Source organism: Notechis scutatus, chromosome 1 (assembly GCF_049901735.1).
Source record: "Notechis scutatus isolate UNSWTSFEM ecotype Mainland chromosome 1, rNotScu1.2, whole genome shotgun sequence".
NCBI classification, from domain to species: domain Eukaryota; kingdom Metazoa; phylum Chordata; class Lepidosauria; order Squamata; family Elapidae; genus Notechis; species Notechis scutatus.
Genome location: NC_142009.1, coordinates 146,483,086 through 146,507,564, shown reverse-complemented (window position 1 = coordinate 146,507,564; position 24,479 = coordinate 146,483,086). Strand labels below are relative to the sequence as shown.

Sequence of the window (24,479 nt, the reverse complement as noted above, 5' to 3'; positions counted from 1 at the left end):
AGAGAAGATGCATCTCCCGTTTATTTCTACCTTGTTAGAATTACATCATTGGGCATGTTGGACTGCCCCAATCTTGATGAAAAAATTACATTTTATGTCATTTCATTGATGGAAAATGTTTACTCAAAAGCAAAACAACCTCTTTTTGAGTTCTGCAGGACATTTTTTTGGAATAAATAGCTTGTTTCCTAAGCTCAATATGGGCACAAAACTTGGATTTCTCTCCAGTGTACTGAACAGATCTTTCCCACACTGTACAGTGTGAACTTTCCCCCCACCAGAATGCTAATGCCAGTGCAACTCACTTTGTGGTGCCACTCACCTGTTCTGAGTCTTTGTGTATTACGTGGCTTAGTTAGTTGGGCTCACTCCTCCCAAACAAACGCCATTTGTTTAAGCTAAAGATGGTTGTTTGATACATGCATGTTTTGTGTGCCAGGATTAAAGACACGAGCCAATGTTAGCAGTATTTAGAACCATCACTTTAGGTTTCAACAAAAAGTTTCACCTGGTAAGCTTTGTAACTATTTCAAATAAAAATCCACCATGTTGTGAAATATTTAGTGTTGAAGAGAGACTGTAGACATGCTTATTCAGTCACTGACAGACTAGTCACAACATACGTAGTAATGCATTGGTAATATAGTTTAGAAATCTGTGAAATTTTCCTGGATGCACACATAGCAAACTCATTATGGGTCGTTTAACATGAGGTATGGAAGTGGCATCGCTTGGTCAATTCTCTTGGATTTTTGTCTTAAAAGTTGGAAAATACTACACTCTCTGAACAGTTGTAAGGTTGTAACCACCCAAGTTCTTGGTATCTTTAATTGAAGGAGCTGTAATTCAATATACTGAAAATTTCATCTGTTTGCATTGCTTATTGTTGGCAGTGTCATTAAACTTGTTTATTACCCACCGTGAAGAAAAAGTGTGTTTTTATTACTACTGTATTTTTTCTTTTCATAGCAGATTGTCAGGCTGCTACAATATCCTTAGTAATACAACTAGCAAATAATTCTCAGAGTTGTGCAGAGATTCAGATTTGAAGGCCAAAACGGAATTGGGAGCATGCAAGTAGTATATCCCCAAAACTTAATAGAAGCCAAGATTTTCTCCAGTCATGTGACTGCCCTTTGCAGATGATTATGTATGAACTTAAGAAAAAATGTGTGTTTGGTTTAAGGTATTTCCTGCAGATGCCAAATGACAACCCTCCCCCCATATCACATTTTGCCCTTTAATTCCAAGCCTAGCATATTATTTTGGTAAATAGAAAAAAATTACTCAATAGTTGGAATGATTTATGACCCCAAAAAAGGAGTTACTTGCGAGTTATTTCAACATAAAACATTCAACATTTGTAATTACATTTTCTCTCTTCATAAGCTTTGTAGATTTTGAGTTAACGAAAAAGCCTCTACTAATGCAGCTATGTAATGGTTTTAATAGTTGTAGCAGCTTTTGGCCTCCTGTACTGTATGAAACAGTTTAATCAGTAACCATTTAGTAACCAAACTAGACAGGAACAGCTTCAGAGTATTCTAAATACAGCCAACTGTGGTTTATTCAATTACCTTTGCTGAAACTGATCTTAATTTAGCATGAAATAGCACACCAATGTGAACAGATGCCATTTCAACACTTTCAGCACAGAAATTAGTAATTAGCAGGTAGGACTATGTCCCCTATGTTTCTTTCTAATTACAACAAACTAATCCAGTGTAGCTGTACATTGCAACACAGTGGCTGGTTTTGCTTTAAGACCTACGTGGCTTACAGATCCTTCTGTAATGGCTCAATTCACACCAAAGAAACCACAATATGGCTTAGCATGCTGTGAAAAAAAACCTCCCTTAGTAGAGAGCAGTTCCATTACTTTGGAAGACAAACGTGAATGCTTACAGTGCATGTAAATTACATTTACACATTACTCAGCCTTCTGGATCGCGATATTTTCCAAGAAATGTAACCTCTTTCTCTAAATAACTATCTTGCAAAAAAGAGGGCATTCTTTAATTTTTTTAATAAGGCCAATCAATTTATTTAAGTCCATCTACTTTCACATATTTATACAGTATAAAATAATGATCCCTATCTATTGGTACTTAAGGTTGAAATATACCCTACAAATGTATTGCAACTGGTCATTAAAATGCAAGTCAAAAGGAGCACATGGTATACAAAATAAATATGTCAATATAACCCCTGGATAGTATTTCTAAAAACATTCATTTTACCAGATTAAATAAAAACAGAAGAAATAACATAAAGCTCTCACTACAAAGTTTACCTTTAAAAAGTTATATATATGAACTTTTTATTGCTTTTCCTTCTGAACAAATAAAACATTAGGGTAAGAATTTGAAAAGATAATGTAGCAAAGTTGGCCTAAATTATTCCTCCCCCTCTACAAAGTGATTTTGAATTTGATGTAAGGAGAGGAAATTTTGAAGATACACAACTAAACAAATCCAAAACTTTACCAAAGGATACAACCAATATCCAAAATCAGATCCAATGTGGGGAAAAATCAATTTTGAAAAGTAATGGAATAAATGCTGCTGGCATATTCTCTGAATCCACAAACGTCTTGAGGAAAATAATACTTTGCATGCCAAGATTACTTTTGTGAAAATTCTGTCCCCTAAGACAAAACAATTGTGCCTCTCTCCCAATTTGCCACATTCTTTTGTCATAAAGAATGCAGGACCCAACACGCTCATCACTAGTTGCATCAAATTCTGAAAGGGACAGAATATTTTAAAAATGTCTACAAAGTTTGATACTCGATGTCATGTAAGCAGACTTCCACTTTTGAAATGGTATTCTCTCTACTTTGTTGTCTTCTGCATCTTGTAGCTCTCTTAAAGATTTAAAGTTCCCACAGCCTTCCAAAGAAAATTTGAGAGTGCACAGGGAATGACAGAAACCACAACTCTTTAACTTACACCTTAGTTCTCCATTGTAGAAAAACACCAAGAACACTGCAATATACGTGATTTGGAAAGAAACATTTAACATGTTGGTAATTTTTTAAAGTCTTAAATAATACTAAAGAATGGTTTCTGAATATAAAAATTAAAACCCATAATACTAGCAAATTCGGGACATGGGTGGAATTTCAGATTCACATAGGCTTTGGCACTTCTTATTTCCTGATTTCAAAAGTAAAAAGGCACATTACTGATGCTTTTTTATTAAAAGTTTTCATCTCCGCAACCTGTATGATATAGGAAACTTATTTTCACATTTGGAGCAACTATTTTAATCTTGGTAACACTGCATGGTCTCCTGAGCTATGAGCACTGACACATAATTGGGTGAACCTATTTGTAAAAATCTACAAGTTTTCAAATAGTTCTTCCTATCTAAATTTCTGTTTTGCATTGCTTAGACTGTCAGCCCAGATTATAACTTAATTTGCCACAAGAGATGAAGTGTTTCATGCAAACATAAATCCAAAGCAGGAAAATTACATCCAGAATATTTCGGGCACCACTGCCAGAAATCTGATTTTAACTTAATTCAAAATAGTCACAATAATGGGGCAAAGCAAGGTAATTTACAATAAATTATCTACAACAAGATGTGCCATCTTTGGAAGAAAAAAAAACGTTTTTAATATCTTGGAGAAAACTTTTCTATGAGAATCCTGCTAATGAAATTCTTCAAGATATAGAATACTCTTCTCCATATGCAAATACCAGTAAGTAGAATACAGCAGCAACTGGGAAATAACTTCTGGGGGGTGGGGGACAGGGAACCAAGAACCATGTGCAGTACCTTCTAAAGAGAGATTCTGGGCAAAGAATGTATGGTAGTGAGAAGACACCTAGGTGGATGCAATTAAGATGACGAAATTATAAAGCAAGAGGACCTAGGAATCTCTAGGTGTTGCCAGATAACAATTCTCAATCTCATTAACACGAATGCTGGTTGGCAGTGTGATCTGTAATTTAGCATTATCTCTGGAAAACATCAGTTCCTTACCTCTGTAGTAGAGATCACTATCATATGGACAAATCAATAGGGACTGAAGAGAGAGAGAGCTAGGAGGGAATTGAGCCCTAGGACAAAGCTTCTGTAATAATATATTTTAACGAAATGTTTCCAAGTTTTTTTTCCCCAGGAAGTAGTCTATATTGATTACTTGAATTTAAGGGTGCTCCGTTCCTTTTACAAAGCTAAGTCGACATCCAAATTGTAGGGGAAAACAAGGAGGTTTTCCCTTTCTCTCCCTCTGTGGTGATTGTACACATCAATTCTGGAGAATATCCAAAGCATCGGCTGCAGATTTTTGACAGGTGCAAAAGGGCTACATGAGGGAAGAGAAACCCAGGACTTCATTGCAACACAGCCAAGGGACATAGTTGGATTCAAATAGTGATTTTCTTGAATTTTATCAGAAAAGCGGTTCTGCTGTTTACAAAAACAGTGAGATATTGCCCACTATCTGAGATTTCTTTGAAGAAAATTAAACTGCATAAAGTATTGGACCCAGAGAGAGATTGTGCTACACAGTATTTCACATTATTTTGCATACAATATGAAAACAATGTTAAATAAGATATAAAAAAGGGAACTAACAGAACTAATGCCGAGACTAAAAGAAAAATCTGGATTCAAACAGAACCTCCATTTTCTTTTATAGGGACTGATCTGGACCCTACTTTACATTTCGTAGATAAAACTTGAAAGAGCACTTTTCTCTTTGACAAATGCGTTAAGTACTGACTTCATCCATTTGAATTCAACTAATCTGGGTAGAACACAGGACTCTTTAACAGCACCTTTTTACAGGTTGCTGCACTACAAGAGTTTTACACAATACAACGTAACTTTTCCCTTGTTGAACTTCTCCACTCAAGTGATGGACCTATTCTACGTTCACCAAGTTGTGAAGAGGTGGTTGAAGTGAGTCTGTCTGGGTGTGCAACACTGTCAGATCATGCAAAGCTGTAGCTATGGGGGCTTCTTGGGACCCTGCTGCAGGCCTCAATTTACAGTCTGTTACAGAGGAAGTTCCATTTTCATGCCCAGCAGTCATGCTTTCTTGATCAGCCGTCAAACTTTGATAGTGCCCATTTTCAGATAATGACAGCAGCTTTTCTGGTAACTTGGGACGAGGTCCATCGTATTCTTCAACAGGAAGCTCAGTCTTATGATCCTCATCATTCTTAGAAGCACCTTCAACGACTACAAGGAAAGACTTCCAGGGTGTGTTCTTATCATGAATCTATTAAAGAAAGAAGATTACCCATACTAAATCACTCATCAGTACCCATTGGATTTTACAACACTTTCTGTAGCCTGAAGCTGTAACAAACAAACCCCATGCAGAGCTTCAAACTCTGATACAGTATGGAGGAGATTCTTAGTTAAGTTCACCTAGTAGTTCTTTTTTTCATCCCCCAAATAACAGCAAAATATTTTGGAGAATTGGTTTATATTCAAGTAACAAAGTCTATACTAAAGAAAATGTAGAATTCAGAGAAGAACAGTGGCAATTAAAGTGTTGAGATAGCAAGAAGCGGGACACATTTTTCCCAAGTGAAGGGAAGATGTGAAACATTACAAGCAAGCTAAAAATAATCTCAAGTATTAAAACTTGCCTGTGTATTCATTTAAGTGTAAATTGTTTCTCCTTCAAGGAAAACCTTGTGGGCTTTTTGATGGCAAAGATCAGGCCCTATGTTTGAAATTCTGTTATCACTTTCCTTAATTGTGTTGGGATGAGTTTTTGTGGATTTTCAAAACAAAAGCCAAAATTGTCACTCTAATTCTGAAAAGGCTGCTTTGGTAGATGTCACCATTCAGGAACTCAACAATCCAGCAATTAGAAAGGCATTTCATCCAAATGAATGGAAATACCCTCTGCTAATATGTGAAAGGTTCCATTTTTTTCTATCTGCATTAACTGCTCATCCATGAAAAGCTGTTATTTTCTAATCTCATCATCCAAGCGATAACCATCGTTGTGGGATCCATACCAGGTAACTATTCCTATCCTTTAATGCAACAGTAACATATCACTGGAAGTACACAAAAAGCACTTTTCACAGAAGTGCCTGTTCTCCCTTACTGAGGTGTGACGCCGAAGAGTAGACTTGTCGGTGAATGTCCGCCCACAGGCATTGCACATGAATGGCTTCTCCCCTGTGTGGATCCGATGATGGCGTTGCAGTGCATTGAGTTGAGTAAACTGTTTGCCACACTGGTCACAGCAGTATGGACGCTCACCTGCAAGATAAAGCACCTACAGAAATCAGGGGAAGTTTTGCCAATGAAAGGCAGGAATAACAACCTGACTTGAAAGCCTTGGCTACACTGCCACCTTGCTGAGGTTGCTGTGCTACTAAGCATATTTTACACCTCTAAGCAAAAACAAAATGTTACCAATTGGAGATTCTAGAAAAAGAACACGCCTAATCCATTGAAGATTAGTCTAGAGTTTCTTTTCAAAAGATGCAAAGAATATTAGCTAGTAATGCAGTTAGAATGCAAGGAAATAGAATCTTATATACTTTAAAGAGGAAAATGACTAAAGGTCTGAAGAAGAGAAATCTCAGGGAATAATAGATGATAGCTAAGCAGGAGTTGGGAGAATTTGCAGGCAAGCAAACATAACACTAACAACCCCAAATTGTTAAAGCTATAAAAAGAAGCAGGAATCACTGAAGATCATAAGCAGAGAATGCATGAATTAAAAAAACTGAAGAAGTAAACGAAAGCAGATAAATTTTAATTTAGGGACAGGAAGTTCAGTCAAAAGCAATCAAGTACAGGAAAACAAGACAAGGGAGACCTATTACCCTGTTTCTCCAACAATACGGCCTCCCCCAATAGGAAGTCCCAGCATGTTTTATAGGCATGAAATGAAATTAAGCCCCTCCCCCCGAATTAAGGCCTATATTAAAACATGGGGAATGGGGGGGGCTTGCCGTTAGGAAGTACTTTTGTTGCACACCCGGATATGGTGCTGCCTGCTTGACCCCGATACGAAGTGCCCCACCAACGCCGAGGTCAACATCCAAGCCGTCGCCACCAGCCCACCCAAAGATGCAAGGGGGGGAATTAAGTCACCCCCGAAAAGACGGCCTAGCCATTTTTTCGGGGCTCAAAAAAAAAAATAAGACCCGGCCTTATTATATGAGAAACACGGTATTTTCTGAAGAGTTCAAAGTATAAAAATTAGATTCAAAGACTTTGGGAATAAATATTTACAGTAGTGCTTAGAAGTTTGTGAAACCATTTGAATTTTTAATATTTCTGCACAAATAACCTAAAACATTATCTGTTTTTTCCCTAAGTCCTAAAACTAAATAACAATACCCCAAGAACACAAATTAGTCAAAAATACGAGATCTGGAATCTCAAGTTACTGAAGACAGAGTATGTTTCTAGATCGTGTATGTCAGATTCAAACAATCTTAAATATTAAATTTGAAATAATTATTTCTAACAATCAATTTGAACTCAGCTACAGGTTGTTTTAAGTAAGAGATTACAACAATCTGATTCATAAAGCCACAAACGGTGGTTTACAAATCACCATTAGCTGGGCAAAAACCCAAGACAATATGGTATGATTCAATATAGTGGTGAATTCAGCCTGATACACAGAGACTGCTGAACTGGCAGAGAGCATTATGGAAACCTGAAAACTAAAAGATGCTACCATCATCTGAGCTAGGCATCATCTAGCAAGAAAACTTGAAAGTAAACTCTCTCTTCAATTTTCTCCAAAAAAGTTTTCAAGTGAAACATTTTCCTAAGTTGTTTTTGTAGCTTCCTACCTGTATGAACTTTGATATGCTGATATAGTGAATTCCTCTGTGCAAATGTCCTGAAGCAAACTTCACATTTAAAGGGCTTAGATCCAGTGTGGATTCGATTATGGTGTTTCAAATACTCCTTGGAAGCAAAGCTCTTCCCACATGTCTCACACATGAAAGGTCTCTCTCCTGGAGCACAAAGGAATTGAAGAGGAAAAAAAGCAGAAAGACGGTTTTTTTTACTGATGCCAAGATCAACCCACACACACGTGAACATGAGTTTGCACACAAGGCCATCCAGGTCTGCACGAGACACTCTTCCCCATGACCACCATTAAGCACAAATTCTTTGGGGTCTGACAAACCGCTTTATGTCACAGAGTACATCATCTCAACACATCATCTTCAAAACTGTTTAGCCTTTACGGTGTCAGGCTACATCAGCTTCCCCCAGCTGGTGACCTAGAAGTGTGTGACAAATTGCCCCAACCAATAGGGCCATATTTTAAAAAAAATAGTTATAGAAAACTCAATTCTCCCTGAAAATGTTATACTGGCATCTACAAAGTTAACATGGCCAAAAAGATTTCTCTCAAATGTATCCCACAATTAATGATGGGTGGATGAAAACTTTTTAGTCAACATTTTTAAAAGGTATGCAATAAAAGCACATGGCAAAACAGTTCTTACTTCAGAATGACATGTAATTAGATTCGTTAGATTTTTATAGCAGTTACAAAAAGCCTCTTATTATCTCATACTCAAAATTACTGTAGGATTTAAGATTAACATGAGATTGAGATAAAACCACAGCAATATTGGACTATTGGATATTGGAGCTAGCTAAGAGGTAGAGATTGGGCGTTGGTTCTTACCTGATACGCCCCTTCTCGGCGAGCCGCAAGGAGCATCCAGAGACTGAGACTGGGATGTGCTTCCGAGTCCTCTTCTTGCAGGCTGAGCTTTAGATGAGGAACGCTCCGCCCCCTCACGTGACATCGCGGGCCCTCCCAGTTTTTGCGATAACGAGAAGAGAGGTTATTGATTCTTTCTAATCTACTATTGGCTCCTTGGCTGAAGAAAGAGCCCCCACCAGACGGAGAAATTAGGGTGGGGCTGGATGCTCCTTGCGGCTCGCCGAGAAGGGGCGTATCAGGTAAGAACCAACGCCCATTCTCCCTCGAGCCGCTCGGAGCATCCAGAGACTGGGACATACCAAAGCTGGGCTGTCCCTAGGGTGGGACTCCGTCTGGCCCGAAGGCCCCTCCGGATCACTGATGACCCTCTGTAAGACCCGTCGGCCAAAGAGGCCTCCGCTGAGGCGTACGTATCTATTTTATAATGTCTGATAAACGGGGACGGAGAGGACCAGGTGGCTGCCCGACAAATGTCAGCGATGGGGGCTTGTGTGGCCCAGGCCGCGAGGTGGCTGCACTTCTGGTGGAATGGGCGGTTATCCCACCCGGAGCGGGCAGAGAATGGGAAAGGTAGCACCTCGCAATAGTAGCCCTGATCCAGCGACTGATGGTGGAAGGGGAAACCTTAAGCCCCATTGACCTGGGTTGAAAGGATAGGAAGAGGGATTCCGACCTTCGCATGGATTGAGTGCGCTTAATATAAATACGCAAGGCCCTTCTAACATCTAGGGTGTGCCAGAGGACCTCCCTGCCCCTGGAGGGCCTGGGGCAGAAATTTGGTAAAATCAGTTCCTGTGACCTATGGAAGGGAGAGTTAACTTTGGGTAGAAAGGTAGGGTCGGGACGAAGGACCACCCGGTCTGCGTGGAACACGCATAGATCGCTCCTGACTGACAGAGCTGCTAATTCCGAAACTCGACGAGCAGAAGTAATAGCTACTAGAAAAACTACCTTGAAGGTGAGAAACTGCAGGGATGACTCCCTCAAAGGCTCGAACGGGGACGTGTAAGAGAAACGAGGACCTTGTTGAGGTCCCATGTGGGGAACCTGTGAACGGTAGGAGGGCACAGGTTGGTGGCGCCCTAAGGAAAGATCTAACCCTGGGGTGGTGAGAAAGGGAACCGTAGTTATCACAGGAGACCACGGTTGAGAGAGCAGAAACTTGCCGTCTCAGGGTGTTAGGTGCGAGCCCCTTGCGAAGACCCTCCTGAAGAAATTCCAGGATCTGTGCCACCGAGGGAGAGAGGGGATTAACCTGAGACCCGCTACACCACTTGCAGAACCCTTTCCAAGTGGCATCATAAATTGTGTGGTGGAAGGGCGCCTGGCGGCAAAATAGTGTCGATGACTTGAGTTGAAAGATTCTCAGAAGTCAGACGGATCCGCTCAACCTCCAGGCGGCTAACTGGAGCCATTGAGGCTCCGGATGCAGAAGGGCCCCTGAGAGAGGGAGACCTTGTCCGGGGGATCCTCCATGGGGGCGCTACTGATAAGATGCGGAGATCCGCAAACCATGGTCGCCTGGGCCAATAGGGAGCCACCAGGAGAAGTTCTGCCCTCTCCTGAATGAGTTTTTGAACTACTCTGGGAACTAACGGAGCGGAGGGAAGGCATATAGGAGCCCTGGGGGCTATGGGCAACGCAGAGCGTTGTGATTCTCCGACCTGTGAGACGGATACCGGGAGAAGAACCGTGGAAGCTGAGTGTTGGTCGGGAAGGAAGAGGTCCACCACCGGAAGGCCGAATATTCTGGACGCTTCCTCGAAAAGGATGGATGGAGACGCCATTCCGCCTGGTCCACCGGGCCCTGCTCAGCCAGTCCGCCTGAGTATTGTCTACTCCGGAGATGTGTTCGGCTTTTAAAGATAGGAGGTTGGATTCTGCCCAGCGGCAAAGGCGCCGGCTTCCCTCATTAGCTGGATGGACTGGGTGCCCCCTTGCTTGTTGATATGGGCCTTGGCCGTGGCGTTGTCCGTGAGCACGAGCGTGATGATTGCGGATCTGAGGAAAGCTGCGCAGGGCCAGAAGGACGGCGTGAAGCTCTAGCCAATTGATGCTGCACCCTGCTCGGTCAGCACCATTTGCCCTGTGCAGAGATCGAAGTCGAGATGAGCGCCCCAACCGGATAGGCTTGCGTCCGTAGTGACGGTGAGTCGTTGAGGTTCCGCGAATAGGTGGCCTCTGTTGATGGCGGGATTGGTCCACCAGAGAAGAGACGTGAGGACCTTTGGAGGGACCCTGACCTTGACCCTCGAGTTGCTTCTTCCGGATCGTTGGAACGGGCGCAGGAACCATTGGAGGGATCTGCTGTGTAGACGAGCCCAGGGAATAATGGAGATGCATGATACCATTTTGCCCAACAATTTAGAGAGGTCCAACAAGGCCACCCTCCTTGAACGCCTGATCTGATTGACCAGGGCTTGAATGCTAAGGAACCTCTCCGGAGAGAGGAAACTCTCTGTGACACCGAATCAATTATGGCCCCCAAGTGGTTAATTCGAGTAGAAGGGGTAAGTTGGCTCTTTTGCCAATTGACTAGAAAACCGTGTGCCCGTAAGGCGGAGAGGGTGACCCTGGTATCCCTGACTGCCTGGGATTTGGACGGGAGAGAATAAGAATATCGTCCAAGTAGCAGTGGAGGCGGACGGGAACGGTCCTGAGATGGGCCGCCAGGGCCGCCAGGACCTTGGTGAAGGTCCGGGGGCCAAGCCAGACCGAAGGGTAGGGCCACGTATTGATAATGAAGGTTATTATGGCAGAACCTGAGGAATTTGTAATGGGAGGGCCTGATTGGAATGTGGAGGTATGCCTCCGACAGATCTATGGAAGATAACCAGTCTCCCCGCCTGGTGCCTAAGAGAATTGATTGCAAGGTGTGCATCTTGAATCTACGCTGGATGAGGTGACGGTTGAGCCGTTTCAAGTCTAGGATGGCTCTCCAACCCCAGAGTGTTTGGGCACCACAAAGAGATGGGAGTAAAAACCCTTTCCTTCTGGGCCGGAGGGACAGGTTGAATGGCCTGGATGTCAAGAAGATGATGGATGGCTGCATCCATTAGAGCCCGTTGGAGGGATCCCTTGAGGAGGGGATGGGATGAAACAATCAGGGGGCGGACCTGAACTCCAGGGCGAGACCAAACCTGATTGTGTCCCTAACCCATGCATCGGAGGTGGAAATGTCCCATTGGGCGGCGAAGTGGCTGAGGCGGCCGCCAATGGGGAGGAGGAAGAGGATCTACCTTCTACGGTAGGGCCTTCCTCCCGATCCCCGAATGGTCTCTTGTAGCCGCCACCGCGTCTGGTTCTATCACCGGGTCCGAGCGGTCCTGGGACCGGAAGGAAGGAGGTCTAGGGTATCTGGGCGGGAAGGGGGTTGGTAGAAGGGGCGGGGGAAGCTCCTCCGAAAGGGCTGGGGGCCCCTGGTCTCCGATCTTCGAAAAGGGAGGGCAAATACTTTCTCTTACTGCGCCCTCGACCAGCAGTGGTTCCAAAGCTGGGCCAAACAGTTTGTCTCCGTAATGGGAGCAGTGGCCAGCTTGACCTTATTCTTTACGTCCGCCTGCCAGTGTTTGAGCCATAGCATGCGGCGAGCCTAAACGTGCGCGAGATGGCTCTGGAAGAAAATTTTACCGACTGGTAAGTGGCGCCAGCCGAGAACTCGCTGCAGCCACTAACTTCGCTATATCCTGGTGAGCTCTCAGATTGGAAGCAGGATGTGGTCCTTGAGCTGACGTAGCCAGCGGATGGAAGACCTGGTGAAAAAATGAGGCGGCCGTAGCGATTTAATGGCCCAGGCGTCAGATAGGTGGGCCCTACGCAGCGCCAGCTCCGCCCGCCTGTCCTCAGGCTTTAAGGCCTCTAGGGCCTCACTAGGGGTAGAGGAAGAAGCTAGACCCACAATGGGGTCATCAACCTCCGGGATATTCAGAAGGTTAGACAGAGCCGCATCGAGATTGAAGAATCTCTTGTCTTGGCTAGATGGAGCAGGAGGTGTCCCTGAGGAGTAAGTTGCTTTGCAACCAGATCTACGAAGATGGGAGGATGGGATGACCTCGGCTTCCACCACTGGTTGGGTGAAAATGGAGTCTTCTGGGCCCTCTTGGATTGGGGGTTCAGCAGGGGACTGGGGAAGAAGGCCAGATACATTCTTGGCCTTAAGGAGGAGGGACTTGAACATATGTGGTTTGAACAGCCCCCAAAGGTGGGTTGGTCGAGGGAAGGACCCTCGTCCTCCGACATCTCCCCCTCCATGATGTCAGCCTCTAAGAGGGGTTCACTATAGCGGGAGGATCCCATCCGGAATCCTCTTCCTCCTCCCTGAAATCCCCAAAGTCCCCTTCCTCCTCCATCTGGGCCCCAACCGGTGGAGGGCTATCCCTCTGAGAGAGTACCTGATCAGTTGGGGGACCGGTTGTGGAAGGGATCTGAGTGATAACGAATCGTGTTCAGAGGCTCGCGGAGAGAAACCTGATCTGGACACGTGTTGTAGTGCCTCTGCTATGCCCTGGCGGATGGCTGATTCCATCCAAGCCTTGATGTGAGGTGGAACCTCGGAGGTAGAGGGTTCATCCTGGCGCAGACCAGCGGCTGTGGGTGTAAAGGTGGCTTCGGGGTCCGTCTGGTCGGAGGTCCGGGGTCGGAAGACCCTGAAGCGAACTGCGCCTAGGTAGGGAAGAAGGGTCTGAGGGAGAGGTAGAGCAGAGGTAGAAGGGGTTGGAGGAGGAGGTATAGGCGTTTCCGAGCGGGACTCCCTTGAACGCCCGGTCGAACTCTTTTCTAACGCTTTGTGGCGCCTCAGGCGTCACGTTGTGCGGCCTTGGAAGGTTCCTTGTCCTGTCTGGAGCCCTTAGGTTCCTTGTCCTGCCTGCGCAAGTAGTGGGACTTTGCTTTAGCCTTCAAAGAAGGACGTTTAGATGGATTGTCGCCTGCCATGTTAGGTAACAATACTAGCAAAGGCGGTTGGCTCGCCCAGAATAGGCCTGGATGAGGCCGGGTGAAGGTGAAGCTGGCCCTCTCCCCTTTTGGAATTTGTAGTGTACAGAGATAACAGTGAGGTATCTGACAATATAGTATGTACAGGAAAAAATAGATACTCTATTTGTAATTCCTTTGATTTCTTTTTGTTGTTCTTTTTATCTTTTTATCTTTTTCTCTTTTTCTCTTTTTTTTTTTTTTTTTTTTGTACGCAATATATATACAGGTTATCCGTAAATGTCTATATATCTATGAAAAAAATTATTACTGTACAAAAAAAACAGAAATTATTATTATTATTATTATTTTTCAAATATATTCCTTTTATTCTCGAACAGTAGCGGTAACTGGAATCTCAGTACAGGCCGGATCAGTCAAATAAACGCCTGAGGCCTATGGTAGAAGAGAGGGCCTCTGGCAGCAGGCCTCCAGACAAGAGAAAACAAAACCGGAGGGGGCTGCAACTTCGCCCGAAACGGACTGCGGGAGGCCAACTAAGATAAAAGAGCGAGCCAGGTAGAAAGAAATGGGCAGCAAAGCTCTGACCCAAGGCCTGGGGCTCTAATTCACCGCAGCTAGAATCAGAAAAAGGCGCCCGACCACGAGGCGGAGCCAAAATGGCGACCGCGAGCTGAACCGTCGGGAACGCCCGGGACGGAAAAGGAGGGCTTTGCCGGTCAGCTCGGCACGCCTAGGGCCTTAGGGGCAACAACCCTCCCGGTCGGCGTTTGGGGTGGGGGGAATCCAGCAGTAAATGAAAGAAAAACAACGCGTGCCACGAGGCAACGCGGAGGCAGCGATGCGATCTGATAAGGATGGGGGGTGGCGCTAAACGCGCTGGCCCGCAGCTTCGCCTCAGGGACGAGGAAAATTTTCCCTGAAGTCCAGACCCTTTGCGCAGGAGGAGAAAGAAGGCAAACCTTATCAGAAAGTGTAATAGGAAGGAAATCTGCGATCAGCCAAGGAGCTCTCTAACACACAGCCTGACTCTTCGAGGCTGAGCAAAAGACTGGGAGGCGCCCGCGATGTCACGTGAGGGGGCGGAGCGTTTCCTCATCTAAAGCTCAGCCTGCAAGAAGAGGACTCGGAAGCACATCCCAGTCTCAGTCTCTGGATGCTCCGAGCGGCTCGAGGGAGAAACAGTTTGTACATATGCTTGATAAGGGAGTTATGAAGAATAGCAAGGTTGCCTATACATATCCCTTCTTAACACAATAATATATTATGGCAGCAGCACCTATTTTTTTGTGCAGTTTTAATGTAAAAAAAAAAGGAACTTATCCTGCTTTTGCTGGTTTAGCAGAATCTCATTAATGCTGCTAATGTAGACAATAAGTCTGTTTTCACATATAATGAACTACGAAGTAGCCAACTATGGTTTAGGCTAGCATAACTTAGGAACCTGTCCATATGATTTTAATGATTTCAGGTAAAAAAAAAATCTATCCAACTGGGTTACCTGAATGAACTAGGATTTAGCAAACCATAGGACAACATTTTATGTGAACAAAAGATATCCTTATTGGCTAGTTTACAGAATAATTATTTCATGGTTTGATGATACTGCTAACAGTAAAATCTCTAAATAACAAATCATAACATTTAACAAGATATAACAACAACCTATTCTTATCATTTGATCATTTTTTGAAAGTGGAAAACCAAATTTCTATTGATTCCAGTAATAGCTGTGAGCCATATAGTTCTGGAAAACAGACTGGACTATCCAGAGTAAAGGTATACAACAATTTTTCTAAACTAATGAGGACCAGATAATAATTTTAAATTGACAAAGAATAAAAATTGATAGCTATTGATCTGCAAGAACATTAACCTTAACCCCATCAGCTCCTATGTACAGTAATAACATACATCAAAACAGATTATATATTGCACATATCTGTCAGTAAATGAAAAAAAAATCTGGAGTGTAAAAATGAATTATAATCCTACTACCTGTATGGCATCTTTTATGGTATATAAGCATGTGATTTTGTGTAAATCGTGCTCCACAATCATTACAAACAAATGGTTTTTCACCTGTGTGGATTCTGAAATAAGAAAAGAATAGCACAAATCAAGAAAAGTATTATATTTGCTCCTCAGCATTACCAAGACATAAGTCAGTGTCTAGCAATCAATGGCATTTACTGGGATGACTCTTAAGATTTCCAGTTCAGAATGGGGATCTCTAATAACTGACTGGGAAATGTAATACCTAGTGTATCACTTGTGCATGATGTGCCCAATCCAACAGGTAGTATGTACAGAGTTGTCTACTATGTATATACTTTTCCAATTGAATGGCATGGTGAGATGACCTTTCATATTAAAAAGACTTTTTTTAAAACAAAATTCAGAGAATAAAAGTCTAGGCATAAGTCTAGACATATTTCCCCTCAAAAGAGAAAAACCAGAAATAAATTTCAAAATGGACAGGAGAATGGTCAAATTAAAAGTTATTTTGTTAAAATCACAAACAATGATCTAAATTAACCTGCAATAAAAAAATAATAAACATAAAAATGCCTTAACTTTCAGATCAATGTCTTTTTGCATTTAGCACAGCAAATACTGCAAATATTTCAGTTTTCAAAAGCTGGGAAAAATTATTCACTTATAGAAGCTATATAGCAAATGCAATTCGATCTCCTTAAATAAAAAATACTATTACATGTGAATTATAGGTCATTTCCTCTCCGAATCCAGGCAGCATTTCATACTTTGCCCCTAAAATAACAATTATTCCTGAATCAAGAAGCATGAAGGACCAAAATGTCCCTATAACTTTGTAATCAGATTTCACCATAGATTGTGCTTTAGGAATAGGTGACATATCCAAACCCCATTAAATTATCAATTTTCTCTCCTACATTACAAGGTTGAATGAAAAGCAAGGCTTCCGATGTTACATAGGTTACTAACAAATGGCAATAATACCGGTATACTAGACGTTAGATATTTCCTTTAGCATGTTTTTTTCCAGTTTGTAAAATGGAAGCCTGCTGAGCACAGTGATTGAAGTTTTGATTGCCAAAAGAATCCCTCCAACTGAAATTCACAACCAATGTAGATTGTTTGGGGTGATACTATCTTGATATGCCTACTCTGCATCACTGAGCCAAAAAAGGTACAGCTGGAAAAGGCTCATTTGTATAATCAAGAACAAAGTAAATAACCTGTGACAGCAACTAGTGAGCCTCACATGAGAAAGATTGTTAAACAGATCAAAGAGAATTGGAGAACCACTCAAAGGGAAACAACCATAGCATTGTAACAGGAATGTGTGGGTCAGTCACATTACTGATATACTTCAGTATATCACATTACATGCAAGATATGTTCCTCTCATGCCCATAGCAAAGACAAAAGCTTTCAAGGGTTGAAATTTGCCAACAATCATTGTCACATTGTAAGAATGAAGATAAGGTAAGCATTTCTTCCCTGAGTTGTGAGCGCCAGTGAAATATGGGCTCGTCAATGAGATTGAGAAATGAAACATCCTTGGTCCATGGAATATCATTACAAAACTTCACCTTGGAAAAAAAAAATTCAAAACATAGGCTTTGTCGGGAAAACATGGTTAACTGCTTTTCAGTCTACTTATGTGGTATTATTAATGTGAATTTCCTTGAACCTAGCACCACTATTAACTCAAAATGTCTGAAACCCCTCCCCCCAATTAAATAGAATTTGGAAGCACATGGAGATATGGATGCAACTCACCCAGGGGCCACCCAAGAGACAATGGCAAAGCTTGATCTCACTGTGTTAGCCCATCTGCAATACAGTCCATGCAACTTTCATCTTTTCCCACCACCGAAAGAATACCGTCATAAGGCATCTTTTTAACTCAAATGAAGAGGAGGGAAAGACTATCAGGACTAAACCAAAGACACAACTTTTTGTGACAGTTTTAAGAAGCTTGTCCATCATTGGCAACAGTGTGTAGTAAATGCTAAAGATTATGCGGAGAAGTAAAGTACAGGTCATTTCGAGGATGATTTCCCTGTTTCATTGATTAAAATATTCTCATTTAAACTAACATGATGGAGCCGCTTCCTTTTCATTCAACCTTTGTATATCCAAACTACTTCTCTATTTCAAAGAATAAGCAGAATCTTATCTCGGATGATTCACAGGCTAGGATCAGCAGCAGTTTGCCTGCTGTTCCACAACAGGAAGTATAAAAACAACAAGCCCTGAGGTAGCTTTCTCCAAATGTATTGGACCTCAGTTCGTATAACCCTTAATCAGCATAGATGACAGTTATATCGCCTGGGGGATTATGGAAGGTGTAGCTTAACATTATAGGGGCTGAACTCACTGTTGCCCTTTAGGTTAAAAAGGTAGATCCACCTTGTTCCCACCTTCTATGTACAGGTAGTTCTCGACTTGCAACCACAAATTAAGCCCAACATTTCTGTGGCTAAGCAAGGGAGTTGGTCTCCTTTTGCAACCTTTCTTGCCAGAGTTGTTAAGTGAATCACTGCAGTTGTTGAGTTAATACTACTGTTATTAAGTGAATCTGTCTTCCCCATTGACTTTGTCAGAAGGTTGCAAAAAAGAGATCACATGATCTCAAGACACTGCAAATGTTGTAAATAAATGCTGGTTGCTAAATGTCCAAATTCTTATCATGTAAATATGGGGATGCTACAATAGTTGGATGTGTGAAAAAATGTTATAACTCATTTTTTTCCAGTACCGTTATACTGTACAGTCGAACAGTCACTGAATGAATGGTTGTTAAGTCGAGAATTATCTATATTCCTAGATATGACAGTCGGAGGCATATATCTTTGCTGAGGTGCTTAGTCACAGTATCCCAGCCAGGAAGCCATGGAAAAAGCCATTCAGCTATGGTTCTAAATCTTTGCTTAGTTAAGTACACATAGCTTTCTCCTAAGCGTGCCAGCACCCCCACCCAACTCTTTTCTACTTGCACAGTCTTTAATTGTTCCATTAGGTAAGCACAGCTGCCTATTTCATTCAAACGTAGAGTTTTGCACTATGATTATCTTTGTCAAATTTGTAACCAATGGTTTGAAGCTGAATTGTTTTGAAATCAGACTTCACCCATCATTCCCAGTTTAGGCACAACAATAAATCAGGATCAGTCAAAACTAAACAGATTCTGAAATTCTCCTCAACCAATGCAGAGATAGCAAGGGACTATGAGTAATCATTATTTATGTCACGCTATACAACAGCTTCAATGACTACTTCAGTTTCAACCACAACAATACAAGAGCACACAACAGATACAAACTCAATGTAAACCGCTTCAAACTCGATTGCAGAGAGTAGTCAATGCCTGGAATGCACTACCTGACTCTGTTGTTACATCCTCTAACCCCCACTCCTTTAACCTCAAACTAACCACTATTGACCTCACCCCATTCCTAAGAGGTCTGTAAGGGTCGTGCAGAAGTGCACCATCGTGCCTACCGCCCCTGTCCTATTGTCCCCATTTATTTGTACCTATTTCCTGTATTCTTACTCATGTTTATACTTATATCTATTATCTTGTAAGTGATTGACAAATCAAATAAATAAAATAAATAAATAATGAAAGTTTTTCATATCCCTTACATGTATTATTTTACTTGCCTGGCGATGATTGAAAAGGACTATACTCCCTCTAAGTAATATTAGAAACATATTCTGATCTTCTTTTCAGAAGAAAAGAAATCTAGCCAAAAAATAATTAGAAATGTTCAATCAGGACCCTCAAACTTCCACTGAGACAATGTATCTGCTTGGGATATACAGCCAACTAAAAAGAAAATCTGCTTTCTGAATGTTTAATATGGTAAACTGACTGCCAACAGGACTGATTATCGCCAAACTCATGTCAAAACGAGAGGGTGAAGGAATTGTAGTTCTGGCAGTTCCAGCCAGCCCATCTGGAGAGCACCAGACTGAAAAAGCTGTTTGAGAATAAATACCCCTGTAACCCTCCTGACAGTATTTCAAGTATTACCTAGACAAGGTTTAATCGGATGAACTGGTTTTGCAATAGGTGACAACCTGCTATAATTCCCCCTAACTTTTACACAGTATTATATTTTACCCAAGTCAGTCTGTGACTGGAATGTTATAGTCATTCCAACAACATGAGCGTTAATAATAATCAGGACTCTAAATGTTCTCCGTTCTTTAGCTAAGGCTTACATTTATTCCAACGTATGTTACGGTGGCTCAGGAGCATTTTAGATTATGGCTGCGACCTGCCGTTTCAAAGGAAAACAACCTATTACTGAACCCGCCAGAGAGGAGCTCCAACCTATTCATTACTTTTTTGCCCAGGAAGAAGCTGCCTCAGGGAAGGCATTAGCTTTTTGCCCGGGAGATTTAGCTTACAAGGCCCGTCCCGCCTGTTCATACCTCATGTGTGTTTTAAGTGCCGAAGGCTGAGAAAACTTAGCCTCACACTCTGTGCACCCATAAGGCTTGTCGCCTGTGTGTGTCCTTTCATGAAGCCTCAGGGCCGTTTTGGAGCTCAAACCCTTTCCACACTGGAGGCAGTGATGACGCTCCCCACCACCCTCATGAACCTGCAGAATGTGCCGCTTGACGTCCTTCTTGCGCTTGAACTTCTTACCACAGAGCTCACATGGGAAGTGGCGCTCGCTGCTGTGGACGTGGCGCTGGTGGCTTTTGAGGTTGCACCGGTTGGCAAAAGTCTGGCCACAGGTTTCGCAACGGTAAATGATTTCAGCTGCGATGCCATGGCTCTGCTTGATGTGTTTCAGAAAGCTCTTCTCGTAGAGGAATTCCCGCTCGCAAGTACTGCAAGTAAAGTTGCCACTGCGGTTCTTTTTATCCTCCTCCAGTTTAGTCAGGTTTTCCTCCTGGTGGTCCTCAGCACCATCAGGCCCTTTCTCCTCTAGCTTCACACTGTTCACCGCTTGGTCTTTCTCCTCCTCCTCCTCCTCTTCCTCCCCACCCTTTTCACGGGGGCCCTGGTCTTTGGAAAGCCGGCTCTCCTCCACAACAGCTTCAGCCAACGTCTGTTGCTCTCGCAGGCGCCTTGTGTACTTCTTCTTGGGTATCTCCACAAAGACTTTTCTGCCAGCCAACCTGCCACTCGCCCGCCTGATTTTGGAACAGGGGGCCTTCAGGGCTTCTTTTTTTCTCTCCAACTTTTCCTTTAATTTCAGGGTGGGGGGTTCTAGCTCCAGTCCAGTCCTGGGTCTTCTGAGGGCAGAGCTTGCAAAATAATCCACATTGTCCCCTTGTGGTTCAGTGATAGTTTTGGGCTCAGTTAAAGTGCCAGGATGGGCCCTGCCATCCTCATTGGTATCCTGTGACTCAGAAAAATTTTGCAATTCCAGCAACACCGATTCAAGCATTTGTTTTTTTAACTGAAAGCAGGTCTCTGACAAATCTAAACATTTCAGTTTCTCAGCCACTTCCAGCATGCGCTGTACCCGATCTTCTTCTACCTCTACCCGGGCAGTATAAACAAATTCCAGAAAAGATGCAAAGTCAGCTACCTGGACTTCATTCAGTAACACATTGGTCCTTGGTCCATCCATGCCTTTTTCATTAAGAAAGACCTCTTTAAAGAACTTGCTTGTGGCTGCCAGCACAGCTTTGTGAGCAACAAACTCTGCTCTGACACCTTGATATTCTACGCTCACGGTGACATCACAAAGGTGGCCTAGGAGACGCAGCTGATGCATTTCATTCAAAAGGTTGATTGGTGAGGATTTGGATTCCAGAAGAACAGCATTACTTTCCATCTTCTTCCTCTCTAAAAATACATTATTACATGTTAATAGTTTGCCACACAAATAAGATTAAGACCCCAAAGTAATCACCAAAGGATAAATCCTTTTATTCTGTCAAATCCCCACTATCCTGTCAAAGCTGAAGAAGCTTCTTGGATGAGATGCAAAACATTTTCAAAAGGAAAAACAAAGAAGTCCAGTTGCCTCCAGAAAAAGCAACCATGATCTGGGTGATTGAGTATCTCTAACAGACCCTGAAGTAATGTTCTCCTTGCCAATTTGAAAAAAAAAGAAAAGTATAAAACCTACAAAATCCAGTTAGGCCCTTCCAATCAATGAATATTGATTGGAAGGGTCTCTGAATGTTCAATATGTATATAACAATCTCCTTTGTAGTAGGCCCTCACAGACTGACAGGCTGCCAGTGATTTGCAACTGTATCTCCCTAAATTGCTTGGCATATACAGGCAGTCCTTGTTTAGCAGTCACAGTTGGGACCAGCAACTCATTAAGCAAACTGGTTGCTAAGAGAAACTGCAATTCTTTTATGATCTTACTTCAGTTTTCCTTTGCTTTAAAGACCTGCAAAGGTTGCAATTGCAGGAATTGGACCTAAGGTTACTTTTATATCCCAGTTGTAACTATGAATGGTCACTAAATGAGGCAGCCTAAATGAGGACTACCTATATAAACAGCAAGAAAGGAGAAGGTACTTTTTGTTGTAAACTATTGGACTTGGTTTATAGTACTGTCACACTCTTCTGACATTATAAGCTCAGACCAGAGAGACAAAAAAAAAAAAAAAAACCAATCCCTGAGTAAGATGGCATACTAACGAATCTGTTTTCTCAATCACATATACCTGCAAGAGGAAGAATGAGAAAAATATGTAGAGAACAAATTGATTAACTTAAATACTTGCAATGACAGGCAAACTGCTTAGTTCAGATCTCTAATGATACAAGAATCTGGGGGTGGGGAGGGTAAATGGCCTCTTTGAAGCTTAACAAACTGAAGTTCTTTGTCATTCCTTCCCGTCTTCTCAGCCCCACTGAAAGTCCTGTTAAATGCTTACTTTATTTGGAATAATACAGCATTTTGCAGTTTTCCATATACAGCTTTCTTACAATTTTCAATTCACTGATGTACACCCCATCCATCCAGTTCTCTCCATCTTGACAGTCACCCTGAACTACTTAAGAGTCACATCTCAGATCTCTTCATTTGGAAGTTGGTAAGTGAATCATGATTAATCATACCACCTGGATTAAGATGACATACAGACCTATGGCTAAGGTAAATAAACCTAAAACAAATTAGCACTTTAACCGGAGTTTGATCCATGGTGACTTTGGATAACCTGCCCATCTGATAGCCATGGGCTTATCATATCATGCAAATTTAGTTCAAGAACCAGAGTCCACACTTCCTTGTTTTCATCACCTTTTTTCCTTTCATATAATCTCATTTAGATTATAAACTGGCGGATAAGCTTATGCAAATTGTTCTGCAATTCTTTTACGATTGAGGAAGGTAAAAAGCACCTCAGAATCCTTAAATGAACCAGTGAAAATAGTACTATTGGTGAGCACTCCAATTTCCCCATTTTTATTATTATTTTTAACTTGTTTTATTTTTGATATGTTTATTTACTTCTAAGCAAAATAATTCACATTCACATGTTTTATTCCGACACTCAGGCTTTGCATCTCTTTGTCACAATTTATATTTTGCAGGCTTTATGGGTCTCAAACTTGGATTTTCCTTATGACCCTGATGTAAAGTTCCTAATAGGAAGATAAGAATTTTTGAATGTTCTTTCACCCTGCTTAGGCAAAAATACAAGTGAAATGGAGTCTGTGACAAGGTACATAACAAGGGGCTCAGGAAATCTGACAGAAAAAGGCAGAGAGCGCCACATAGGCATCTGTCCTCCCGTCCCCCCCCCCCCCAGTTTTGTTCACTAAGAGATAGGAAGAAGCCAAGTTTTGTCAATACAATCAAGTAATTTCACTCTCCTAACTCCTAGGCCAACTATTTGGCATTCTTTTGCTGACAAATCTGCCCCAGCCTATGATAAAAAAAAGTTATCAAAGGAGCATTTTCCCCCCTATGATTTCCAACTTCTAGTTCAAAGCCATTCTAAACACAAACCGCTTAGAAATCTTATATTTTAAGCATGCACATCTTTATTTATTTTTTAAATCACCCACCTCCATATACATTTCATATATGCTCTTCTCTCAGCTGAACTTCACTCGATTTCCTCCCATTCTGCCTGCTGCCCTCCAGGACTAACTTGATGCCCACCCCCACCCCCACCCCCGATATGGGACTACAAGTCCCATTTCATCCTAGGTAGCACACGACCAACGGCTAAAGGGCAACTGGAAACTGTCCTCGATCTATTTGGAAGGCACCAAGGTTATTTTAAAAGCCCTGAGGAAGCGGGACGATCGCTTGGGTATCCGCTATTTTTTTTTGTCCCAGCGCAAGTGATGTTACGCATAAATTACTCCCTGTCTTAGCTACGAATACCTTGCCAAGCTCACAACCACACAATTTTTTTTTTTTTGGGGGGGAGATGCCGTCGCCTTCCTTTTCGTACCGTGATCCTTTCTGCAGGAGACCCACCAACACACACACACACTCATACACACGCACACTAGGGAGGAGGAGAATGAACACAATGGGGTACCACTTTTTGTTTCGCTTCGTCCCCCCCCTTCCTTAGGGCAGGCTCACTTCTTCATCCCCCCCCCACACCTCCCGCCTCTCCTCCGGCAAACCCGCCATCGAAGCGCCGCAAGCCGTCCGCGCCCCTCTCGATTCGACTCCCCCCCAAATCCCACCTCACCGGGCAGCCCCGGCAGCTGGGCAGCCTCAGGGCCAGGATGGCCCCTCCCCCCGTCACGCTCCCACATCCGATAAACGGCTTCCCCTCCGCCCCTTCCTCTCGATGTCGTCACAGCATACCTACGGCGTTCGTTGCCAGGAGAAGGCGGGGGGGGAAGGGGAGGAGTCAGATTTTCCCTACCCCAGATTTCATTAGGACTTCCGCCGGGCTCCTA

The 24,479-nt window shown here is 42.7% G+C and overlaps 1 protein-coding gene across 1 annotated transcript; it reads right to left on the bottom strand.

Annotated features, from left to right (window-relative positions):
* Nucleotides 1-273: 273 nt before the first annotated feature.
* LOC113412742 (GDNF-inducible zinc finger protein 1) lies at nt 274-24,397 on the bottom strand. The gene is made up of 6 exons (XM_026668537.2): nt 24,266-24,397; nt 20,060-21,431; nt 15,626-15,720; nt 7,800-7,967; nt 6,086-6,243; nt 274-5,239 (listed from the first exon to the last, which is right to left on the bottom strand). The coding sequence occupies exons 1-6, from the start codon at nt 24,330-24,332 to the stop codon at nt 4,880-4,882; spliced, it is 2,220 nt and encodes a 739-aa protein (XP_026524322.2). The 5' UTR covers nt 24,333-24,397; the 3' UTR covers nt 274-4,879.
* Between the last annotated feature and the right edge of the window lie 82 nt (nt 24,398-24,479).